Below are 12407 nucleotides of genomic sequence, written 5' to 3'. Positions count from 1 at the left end.
AGATTAAAAAATCTACTCAAACAAGAAATTTGGGAGCCTGAACTAGGATAATTACAGGAAAGACTAGACAAGCGGAGATTTTTAAAAAATAGTTTAACTATGTGATTGAGTATGTGATACTATTACTTATCAGAACATTACAACTATTAATTATGTGATAACGAGGAGGAGGTAGCAGCCTGAAGCTCAAGAGAAGTGGTCTATGTTGGAATACAGTTTTTGCGATCACTGGCATACATGACTCTGGAATTAATGAATGAATGAATTTGTTTGTTTGTTTGATAGAGGGGGTGGGGGAGGGGCAAAGGAAAAAGAAGAGAGAGAATCCCAAGCACATTTTGTGCTGAGCGGGGAGCTGGACTCATGACCCTGGGATCACGACCAGAGCCGAAACCAAGAGTCAGACACATAACCGACTGTGCCGCCCAGGAGCCCCTCAATATTCTTTTAAACCACAATTTCAGGTTCTTGATTTAACAACTACAAATAATTTTAAACCTAAATCTAGTGTTCGTTACTACAGATTGTTAATTTTATAAATTTCCATTAAGATCGCAATTTTTTTAGGTTTTAGAATTTCAATATAAGATCACATTCCAGTTTCTCCCGTATCTATTACTTTTACAATTTTAACAGTGGAGTAGTTAAGATTTCTAAACACTTTATATCTGAACTGTATAGATAACTGTAAGGTCAAGGCCACAGATGAGACTGAGAAGTCTCTAGTTCAGCTTCAGCCAAGCTCAACCAGTTGTCAGAGAAACTACGGTGCCCTCCATCATTCATAGTATATAAGGAATTAACTTAGCTTCTCAGTGTGGCTCTAGAACATTACCAGCCATACACTATCCTTGAGTGAACGGAAAAAAGAGTTACTCGAGTCATTCTCTGTAGGTCTTAATTCTGAACACTATGAGAAAGGCTACTTGGGGTACGTGGATTGAAGGGCAAATAAACTCTTTATTTTCATCGGTTATGACCAATCAACTCATTATTTTTGTAAGAAGGATAATCATAGAACACAGGCTTTCCTGTTTCTCAACATCTTCCACAAATGAGAAAACTGATAGGGCAGGAGGAGTTCTAGATACTTGCTAGTCCAGCCTTAGGGTCCTTACTCAATGTTTATTTGATCTTAACCAGTGGTTAGAAGTGTACATTTAGCAGTGGAAGGAAAGCATAAATGAACTCATGAATATAGGCTTACTGACAAGTGACAGATGAAAACAAAAAGAGCAAAGTAAATTCAGGAGAGCCTGGGACCAAGTAAGAAGAGGAACAGAAAGTTACATAAACTGTCACAGTACTAGGAGGATATGATATCACAGCAAATTAAAACAAACGATGTTAAGAGTAATCCTGGAAAATCAAGATTTAGATATAGTCTTTAGGGAAGCTTAAAAATGTAGCAGTCCTTTCCACCCACACCCATCACAGCAAGAAGAGGGTATCTACTGCTTGAAAAAAACCTAAAGTTTCAAAATTTACATTATGTTCATTAAAAATATGAAAAATGTAAAAAACAGACCAAGTTCTTATGATAAACCCTGACATTTCTTCACCAGATTCTACAATGATCAAGCTTTTGCCATACTTGCTTCAGTTCTTCCATTTTTCTTTTTAAAAGTAATGAATGCCACTAATCATCAGAGAAATGCAAATCAAAATCACAATGAGGTATCACCTCACACCTACTAGAATGGCTATTTTCAAAAAAGACAAGAAAAGAAGTGTTGATGAGGATGACTGCTGGTGGGGATGTAAACTGGTGCAGCCAATGTGGAAAAGAGAAAACAGACGTTCCTCAAAAAATTGAAAATACAACTACCATTTGATCAAGCAATTCCACCTCTGGATATTTATCCAAAGGAAATAAAAACACTAACTCAAAAAGAAATCTGCACCCCCACGTCACTTCAGCCATTATTTAAAATAGCCAAGACATGAAAATAACGAAAGTGTCCATCGACGGATGAATGGATAAAGAAAATGTGGTGTATATATACAATAGATTGCTATTCACCCACAAAGAACAAAGCTTTGCCATTTGTGACAACATGGATGGACCTCAAGCGCATTACGCTAAGTGAAATAAGTCAGACAGAAAAAGACCATGATCTGTATGTATTTATAAAAGGGGTCTAAAAAGCCAAAAACACCAAAGGAAAACAATGAAAAACTCCAAACACATAGATTGAAAAAAAAAAAAAAAAAGTGGTGATGGTTGTTAGAGGTGGGAGGTGGGGATAGGGTGTGAAGTGGGTGAAGGGGTCAAAAGGTACAAACTTCCAGTGAAAAAATAAATAAATCATGGGGCTGTAATGTACAGCATGGTGGCTACAGTTAATACTACTGTATTGCATATTTGAAAGTTGACAACAGAATTTTAGTTGTCATCGCAAGAAAAAAAATTTGTAACTACGTGTGGTGATGGGTGTTAACTAGACTTACTGTGGTGATCAATGTGCAATATATACAAATAAATCATTATGCTGTATTTGTGAAACTAATATAAGGTTATGTCAATTACATCACAATTTTTAAAAAGTAAAGTACAGATATTAATGTCAGTTTTACCCCTACATACTTCAGTACACCTTCTTTAAAAAATTGTCTTTAATGTCATTATCAGTGATTTATTTTTAAAGGTTTTATATATTTGAGAGAGAGACAGAGCTCACCCGCATGTGCGCATGATTTGAGCGAGCATGAGCAGGGGGGAGGAGCAGAGGGAGAGGGATGCTCCCTGTTGAGTATAGAGCCGGACATGGGGCTGAATCCCAGGATCCTGAGATCATGACCTGAGTCGAGGTCAGACACTTAACCAACTGAGCCACCCAGGCACCCCGTCAGTGTTATATTCTTAAGAAATCATCATAAAGTCAATGGCCCATGACCTAGACTCTGCTAAAATCAGGGGGATACTGTATTTGTGATAATCTTCTTACCTTTGATTGTACTGAACAATGTCACTCTTGGTGTGATTTATTAATAGGAATGGAGCTGCTCCATCATGATAATCTGAAAATGTAATAACTGTAGAATGCTCAGCCAAATTAACTTCTGCTATAATACCTCCAAGCTAGGAAAAAAAAAAAAAAGGAAAAAAGACAAATATTCTCTTACGTGATCATTTTTCAAAGAATATTAACTAATAACATTCAATAAGACTATTCATAACTTAATACATTTTTTGATGATTAAGAAAGCAAGTCAGGATTTTCTACTGCATATCCGGGAAACCATGAATCTCAATTAGTGTATACAGATGGGTCAAATTCCGTATGTTCTAGTATTCTAGGCATTCTAACTTTCTGTTAAACAATTAAATTGTTTTATGTCTCTGTTTCTGTTTAGTACTTTTTCCCTTTACATAAAGAAATGTTTGTTCCTTTTTGGTAAAAGGGAAAAAAATCAAAGATACAAACAAAATTACGAGTAAGTATATAATAGCTTCTCTAATCATACACACACACACACACACACACACACACACATCACCCACCTCATTATCCAGACGCAATAAAATGCAATTTGCTTGCTTGTTAAAATGTATCTTTTTGGGAGGGCCTTGATTTCTTTCAACTTGAATAAGAAGTGCATTAGAAGCATCCTCGGGCCAAAAGGGGATACACTAAAACACATATTACACACATTTATTTTTTTTTAATTTCATCATCAAAATTTTATCATTTTAATAAACCCATCAGGATAGACTTAAAATAAATGTCTTTCAACACTGCTCTAGTTATTCGGTTGCTTGGCTAAAAAGCTACAAACTGCCAACTTAGAGCTGGGACACCACCTGTGGGCACTGTGAGTACAGGCAGTGCTGGGTGGGAAGTTGAGGAGCTGTGGTAAGCGGAGTGCTGGTGAAGAGATTTCAATGTGGTCCAGAGATCTAGAGGAGGGATGAAAAATCAGCATATAAAAGCTGAGCCCAGAAGCAAGTGATCAGTTTAAAACAAGGGTACATTCAGTTCCTAAAAATCACAGTCAGGTTGTGGGTATCATTTGGTAATTAAACAACAGCCAAAGTACATGCAAATGTTCAATCAGGTCATGGGTGAATCTAGAGTCCTGGAAGTCCAACAATGGTAAAAAAAAAAAAAAAAAAAAGTAAAAGTAGTATCTAAAGTTCAGAGTAGGAAACAGGCTCAAAACCTTAAGGAACAACATGAGCATCAGTGATCTGGAATCCAAACTAGTAAAACAAGAAACAGTCAACTCCCTGAGAGAGACAAGTTCAGACAACAGGAGCAGAAACAAAGGAAAGAACTAGGAGAAGAGGAAAGGAGAAGCAGCGTGGTCTGTAAGCTATTCTGTACACCCTGCCTTACTGTGACAGGCCCCCACCAGACCGATGACTTCACATACTTCAGTGAAACTGTTCATGTGGGATACCCACCAGCACGACATGACCTGGAGCAATGGAGGAGGAACCTGGATCCTAAAGTCAAGTGCCTTAGCTTGTTAAAGCCAGCCTATTCAACCTTAAGAGGTAACTAATGGAACTAGACAGGAGACACGGTTAAGGCCGTAAGAGGCTTAGAATCTCCCACTCAGGGCTTCTTGCAACCTAGCAGGAACTTAAATGGGAGAGTCAAAGGAGCAGCAATACTAACTGAAGCGTCATACTTCCCATGAGGAACGGAGAAGGCTAACAATGATGTGCTCTCTGGATATTCCCAAGCCTGCTACTCCCTGGTAGCCTTGGTTTAAAAATGTATGCTATGTTTAGCAATATACACTGTATTGTTTTAAAGAGTTATGTGCTCAAAATTTTGCAACTAGAGAAAGTGCTAATGTACTTGTCTTTTGTAATGGGAAAAGAGAGATCTAAGTAAGTTTAACAAACAACATAGGCAATAATCACAAGTACACATCTTAAGGTTGACCACTATATGCCAAAATTGAAATGTAAAAATTTTAAACTAGCACAAGAAAATTTATGTTAAGAAAAGCTGAAATTGAAAACAAAAAGAAACAGAGAAAGTAAAATAAAAAATAAGTTATGCAGTTGTAATTGCACTTCATGTAAACAAACTGTTCAAAGACAGAGGCTGTAAGTCAGGTTTTTAAAAAGCTAAGGCCCAACAATGTTATCTGCAATAGACATACAAATCAAGACACAGAGCTGCTCTAAGTATGGAAGAAGATACACCTAGAAAAATAATTAAAGCAAAACAAAGATGGAGTTGGTAATCTTAGCATCTGGACACAGAGAGCTCTACATCCAACAAACCAAGAACCCTAGACCTAATGAGCACACGTGGAACACTTGCAAAAATAAAGTATATATTCATTCAGTAAATATTTATTGAGAACCTACTAATCACTGTTCGAAACCATCTAACAGCTCTTCACTTCATGCAGAGCAAAAGCTAGAATCGTTGCAATGGCTCCCAAAGTTCTGCATGATTACTCTTCATCACTGTTATGCCTTGTTCTCCATTACTTTCCTGTCTCCAGTAATACCGGCCTCTTTTGCTATCCCACAAACATGCCAAAGTCCTTCCACTTCAGGGCATCTACCCTGGATGATCCTTCTGCCTCTAATGCTCTTTCCCCAGATATCCACATGGCTGAGGATTCCAGCTCCTGGCTAAAAACCTATGTGTATTTTTTTCACATCACACCACAGGCAAGTACAAAGGCCTTATCCGGCAGGCCTCACAGGGCTAAGCTGCCCCCCCTCACAGCAGACTAGGTGCACAGTCAGCATACAACAGTCTCAAGGACCCAGCCCTCACTTCCAGCCATGCATTTACACGTATCTGAATTCCTACCTGAGGTACCTTCATTCCGAGGCCTCTCTATCATGGCCCATGGCAGAGGCCTCTTTGAGGAACCTCCCTGCCAGACCTCTTTAAAAGGAGAGAGGGAGAACCTTGAAGATGCTTTTTCTCCCCTCTCAGTGTTCAGTACTTTTCTACTCCTAGCTCTTCCCCCTTGTTATTGTTCATCTCCTAAGCCCAGAAAACTGGAAGAGCCTTTTGTTCAAGGCTCCCTTGACAGTGACACAACCTCCAAGTCTGTGCTGATCCACATGATCCCTGACCAGTGCTCTTCCACAGGGAAAGTAGAATAGGGTGGGGAGAGCTGGCGCTTTCTCCAGTTTAGTCTCTTGCTTATACTATGGCAGTAAGTGACTAAAGGCTTGACTGTTACTTTCATTTTGAGTTGCTGTCCTAATAGCTACTCCAAACACATGGCAGCTCACTGAGCTATCGGCAACTGCTACCTCCCATATTTCCTACAAGTCTGCTCAAATATGACCTCAATGAGTCTTATCCTTGACCACCTTATATAAAATTATAGCCCACCCTGAGCTTGCTAGAACTCTTTAATACTTCAAACCCGTCTTATTTGCATTTCCCCAATTAGACTTTTCACCTTTAACCATATTATACATTTTACTAAGTATGATATTATTAATGTTTCCACACACCCCACCCCATGAAACGTAAACTACACAAGCACAGGAACTTGTGGTTCTTTTAATAGATGTTATCACAAGGCACCCAAGGAATACACACAACTATTCATTAATAAATGAACAGGCAGATTTTAAAAAGGTAGAACTTCTGAAAATAAGAAATATAATTATTCAAATAAAAAACTCAACTGAAGGCTTAATAGCAATTTAGACAGAGTAAAAGTAAAAATTTATTAAAGATATACATGTAGAATTTATCCAGAATGCAGGAAAGAGAGCTATATAGATGGAAAATACTTTAAAAAATATTAAGAGACATGGAAGATAGAATATGGAGGTCTAGAGTATATCTGATTAAAGGCCAACTGAGGCAAATGAAAGGACGAAGAAGAGACAATATTTAAAGAGACAATAGCTGCAAATTATACAGCAAGTATGAAACAGATCGATTCACAAATCTCAGAGCATAGCATCTCAAGTAGGATTTATAAAAAGAACCCACATGTAGACAAACAGTAGTACGGCTACAGAACATCAAAGACAAAGATCATGAAGACAATTAGGAAGAAAAATGACCTCTAAAGGAATGACAGAATCACAGAATTCAACTAAAGTGGAAGCCAGAAAACAGAGTAAAATCTACAAATATTGAGGAAAAAAACAGAGCAGATAAGCAAGAGAAATTATCATAAAAGAACCATGACAAAAACTTTTATGGATAAACACAAACTGATGGCATTTGCCTCCAAAATGAGCTCTGAAGGAAAATCTAAAGAATGTCAAGAAGAATAATCCCAGCAGGATGGTTTAAAAGCAAGAAGGAACAGTGAACAAAAACAGCAAACACTTCTCTTATAATTTTAACGTATTTAGAATATAATTTCTTCAAAAGTAAAATATTCCATCAACCTCAGACAATCCTTTAGAAAGCTCTTACCCAGAGGTCTAATAGCTAAACATGGAGTAGAATCAAAATTTCATTCCTAAGCCACTACCGTCTTAAAATAATTGGCTTAACTTATTCCACAAAGGCATTCCTAACAGCTTCACAGAAAGAGTAAATCATTTCCTACTCCTGATAGCATTTATACCTTATCTAGTCATCTACTGCTGTATTTAGCCTGCTTGGTTACTAGTTGTTAAATATCTATTTCCCTTATCAAGCAATGCATTCCTAAACGACAAGCCTTGGTTTTTAAAAATGAAATCTAGAGCCTGATACAAATAAAGGGGGGGGCAATTAAAAACTTACATAGTGGTTTCAAGTAGTTAACTTCAAGGAAAAATGAAAATCCAAAGAGGTGCATTTTTGAAATACATCTACCCACCTGCTCCAAATCAAGAGAGAGCCATTTGTCATTTCCCTGTTCAGCTACTGATATATGGTATTTGCTTTTGTTTTCAATCATATAAAAAGGGGTAAATGTCACAATTCTGGTAATGTTAAAACTGCTGAGGTCTATAGTGACACCAACCTAAAAGGAAAAAAATTAGCATTTCAAAAACTGTTACATTATTACAACATCCTTATAAAAATTAAGTAGTCAGTACACACAGTTTAAAATACAAGTTTCTCCATGAGCGAAGAATGAACTCACTTGATAGTCCATTTTCAGGCCTTTACATTTAACAGCTCCATGACTACCAACAGTATCAATTGAAAACTGATCCGACAATTCACTATCAGTTACCATAAGCTGAACCTAGGAAAAAGTATTCCAAATACATTACAATTTAGGTACCTTTAAAAATTCCTACCTCAACTGATAAATTTTTTGCTTTTTGTATAAATATTATATTACTAATGCACTAAACATTTTCCCATACTAAATTCTAATGTTTTTGACCTCAAATATTTAAATGTTATTTCTACCTGTTTCATAATATTCTTCAAGACTCAAAAATTAAAGGAGTGAAAAGTAGCTAAAGGAGAATGAAAGTTTTCAAAAACTTACATACCTTATTATTATTAAAAAAGTGCTTTGGTTGAAAAGAAAATAGAACTGGCTTTTTATAATTAGGTGGATGCTTCCGATGAATTCCATCTGCTTTATACTGTAACATTCGACTGGTTTTATTGACCATCCAATAAGGACTATGAAATGCCACAACTGTCTGGCCAGTATTATAAGTCACATGGATAGCAATATCTAAATCAGTCTTTTCTATTTCTGTAACACAGGTAAAATTGATGAAACTAATATCTTGCTGATTAGGTTTTATATGATATTCACTTTTCCAATCATGATTAAGATAGTCAAGTAATTTTAAATGTAGTCTGGCTTTATCCAACTGCACAGTACAAATATGGGCTGAATGTCCTTCATTTAGAGTATAAACTTTATGTTCAATCCCCTGCAATAAAAAAAATACAGTCAAATGTTAAACATGTCAGAATAATATGCCAAAAAATTCTATTTAATGATTCCAGATGTCATACACATAAGGCTTTTGAAACACCTCTGCCAGAACAAGTCAAAAGACTTATATTTGAGTTCTAACTCTGCCAACTGTGTAAACTTCTATAAATTGAGATTTGAATTACTGTATTTATAAAATGGAATAAATGCTCTACTTCAAAGGACTACTGTGAGGATAAAATTAAATAACACAAAGTAAAACTATGCTGGAACTAATCAACATTATGAAACAATGTAATTAGTAAAATACTTAAATAAATGTTATCCATTAGTGATTTTAGTTTTTAAAACTACAAGATGAAAAATGAAAAAAATGACAGTAATTCAAAATAAGCAACCCCTACTAATTCCTGTTCTTGCTTTTTAACAATCCCTCATCACCCATTTCCAATCACTGTCTATACTACATCTTCTGTATGTCTCAAAACTGTACCCTTATTAGTTCAGGTCACTGTGACCTCTCACTTTAAGAGTCTCCTAACTGCTCTTGTCCCTTATGACCCTCTCTCCATTCCACGGCTGAACTGTCTTCCTAAAAATTTAAAATATCCTTTGGAAACTAGCAAACAAAATGTGATCTCTAAAAGTATCAAATTAAAAGTTCAATAAGAATGGGACATAGATAGATAGTACATCACCAGTTTTTCCATTATCTCTAACCTGATTCCTTCCTGTTGTTAGAACACAGGAATTTCTTAAGATTTTAAATTACTTAAAGCAAAAATTATATAAATTATTGATGCCTGACATGTTAAGTAATATTTCACAAAATAAGAATAGCAGTGGTTGGTGGTGATATGAGAGAGGAAATAATTGGCAACCATGCGCCTGAGAGGCACTATGCAAAGTCCTTTACATGTATTATCTGATTTGATTTTCCCCATATCGCAATCATGCAAGTTTTATTACTATTCCTATTTTATAGACTAGGACAAATGATTTAAAAAGATAATACGACTTGCTTAAAGACATAAAGCTAATAAATGATAGAACTAGGATTCAATCTCAAATCTGATAGCAAAGTACAAATTGTTATGGTATCTGGTATCAGATACTATGGTATCTGCCAACCATACAGAAAATTGATAACCTTAAACCATAGATATGTTACCTTCCTCCCCCGAATTTATCAGACAAGTATACACATAGTAAATCCCAATTATTAATAGGCAATAAAAACTAGTAATTAATAGACTACAATAAGGAACTACTCTTATATTTGAAAAGCATGGCAAATGGAACATTTACATAAAATCTTAAGATGAAAAGATCCCTGTTATAACAAACGGAAGGAATGAGATGTAATCTATTAAAACAAAAACCACTTAAAAGAAAAAACATCTTTACAGGGAATTAAAATCCTTTTTCAAAAACTAGCATGAGAATAATATAATGTAGGGTGCTTTTTCTATCTATTTAAGTCTAGTATTTGAATATTAAGACTAATTCTCATACTTGTTTCAGAAGTTAGTGTCCATCTTTTAAATATATATTAAATGAGATGTACATGCACAGAATAGATTTTAAAAATATATACAGGCATACCTCAGAGATACTGAGGGTTCAGTTCCAGACCACAACAATAAACCAAGTATCACAATAAAGCAAGTCGAGTGAATTTCTTGGTGCCCAATGCATATAAACATCACATTTACACTACACTGTAGTCTAGTAAGTATGCAATAGCATTATGCCTAGAAATCAATGCATACACCTTAATAGTTTATTGCTAATAACGTTAACCATCATCTGAGCTTTTAGCAAGCCATAATCACTGATCACAAATCATAACGATTAAGAATGAAACGTTTGAAATATTGTGAGAATTACCAAAATATGATACAAAAACACAACGTGAGCAAACACTGTTGGAAAAACAGTGCTGGCAGACTTGCTTGACACAGGGTAGCCACAAACCTTAAATTTGTAAAACACAGAGTTTCTCTGAGAAGTGTGATGAAGGGAGATAAGCCTGTATCCTAAACCTGAGATGCTATCTTCATCTGAACATGCGACTTTCAGATGAAGTAATTATAGGCAATTTTTATTAGCCCTATTTTCTAAATTTTCCCATAGAAATATATATCATTTTCATAAATGATTTAAAAAATGGAGTATCACTTTTGTGCACGTAGTTTATATTCAATTTAGTAGCCATAATTCTATGGTAAATCAGAGGAAAAAAATTTTTTTTAAAAACCCTTTTTTTATAACGATGGAAACATTTTTTTTCCATGTGAAAAACATCTGCACTACCCATTCACCAGTACTATCATTTTTATGAGAACATTAAAACATTGTTTTATTGTTCATAATTTTGAATAACGAAAGCTACAAAATCAAAGACAGGAAGGCATTAAAAAAAATTCTAGAATACCTCTATATAATAAGCAATTTTATAAGGAAGAAGATTTCGTAGCAGGATAGGTGGCCACAAATGCATTATGTATGGTAAGTCCCAACCATCTTCTGAATACACTGACAGAGAAGCCAAATTATCTTTTTCTGGGACAATATGAATGATAAATGGTTTCTTAGCAGTGTTTTTAGATCTACATTTCTTCTTTAGAAAAGTGCCATCATTTTTTATAATTTCTTCAAAGTCAATTCTTTCACATGTTTGATAGTCCTCATCTTCTGGCTTCAGAGAAAGGGGTGATCTGTGTAAAGGTTGAAACAATAAGTCTTAAAATGCTTTAAAAGAAAACATAAATTAGGTGATTACTACTTTGGAACAATGAAATTACATCATTCCCCACTCTTGTAATACGTTTTTTATAGGTTCGCATTCTTCTTGAGATAGCAGATAGACTGGTAAATAGATACTTAACTATCTGGAAAACTAATGAAGTTATTTGTCTCTTAAGAGGAGAATATTTTTCTTACAAACGTACTATCTTAGAAGTTTATAAGATAATAACTGGTTTCCTACAGAAAATATGTAATTTTATAGATCATATATGCAAAGCAAACATACACAACTATCTGTTGGTTTGCACATTTAACTTAAAAATGTTGGCTTTCCTGAATAAGTGGTCCTCACAGGAAGTACATGTCATGACTGAATTCATAAACTAAAAACACATTTCCATTAAAAAAAAATCATCAGCTTTTCAGTGTAAATCAAACAAAAGCTTTCAATAGATATTTAACTGCTGAAACACTGGGCACAGTTGCAGAGGTGGTCAAGAAGATAGTGATAAAATCATGTAGGATTAATTCTTATATTTAAATATCACACTCTCCGTTTACATTTCAATTATATTTTAATCATTTTTCAAACCTAACATGTCCAAATATAAACACTTAAATATTTTTATACTTGTAAAACCAATCTTCTATGATTGTGACACTATCCCTTACAAATGAACTGTCCATACTATCTCCAGCCAAGATTTTGTCCTCAGCCCTAGTCCTAAAACTTTAAATATCCACTACACACTTCTATAATGATGTCCGACAGTGACTTAAATTTGCTAAATTGAACTTTAAACAGTCCATGCCCGTTTCTCTGTGTGTCCCTTTTCAGGAACTTTCAAGTACTAGCA

General features: G+C 35.1%; 1 protein-coding gene across 4 annotated transcripts in view; it reads right to left on the bottom strand.

Moving 5' to 3' along the window:
- Window positions 1-12407, bottom strand: part of VPS13A (vacuolar protein sorting 13 homolog A) — a 242767-nt gene that overhangs the window by 76836 nt on the left and 153524 nt on the right. For all 4 annotated transcript variants that reach the window (XR_008956869.1, XM_026518814.4, XM_026518816.4 and 1 more), the window contains exons 47-52: window positions 11237-11519; window positions 8399-8794; window positions 8038-8142; window positions 7768-7914; window positions 3506-3634; window positions 2949-3082 (exon numbers count right to left, since the gene is read on the bottom strand). Coding sequence is in view for 3 of the 4 variants with exons in the window: in XM_026518814.4 (XP_026374599.1) it covers window positions 2949-3082; window positions 3506-3634; window positions 7768-7914; window positions 8038-8142; window positions 8399-8794; window positions 11237-11519 (1194 nt within the window). In the remaining variant the exon portion in view is untranslated. The remainder of the gene's footprint in view (window positions 1-2948; window positions 3083-3505; window positions 3635-7767; window positions 7915-8037; window positions 8143-8398; window positions 8795-11236; window positions 11520-12407) is intronic.

This window comes from Ursus arctos, unplaced genomic scaffold, assembly GCF_023065955.2.
Source record: "Ursus arctos isolate Adak ecotype North America unplaced genomic scaffold, UrsArc2.0 scaffold_33, whole genome shotgun sequence".
In the NCBI taxonomy this organism is placed as follows: Eukaryota; Metazoa; Chordata; class Mammalia; order Carnivora; family Ursidae; genus Ursus; species Ursus arctos.
Note: the sequence above shows the minus strand (reverse complement) of the source record. Positions and strands in the feature narration are given on the sequence as shown.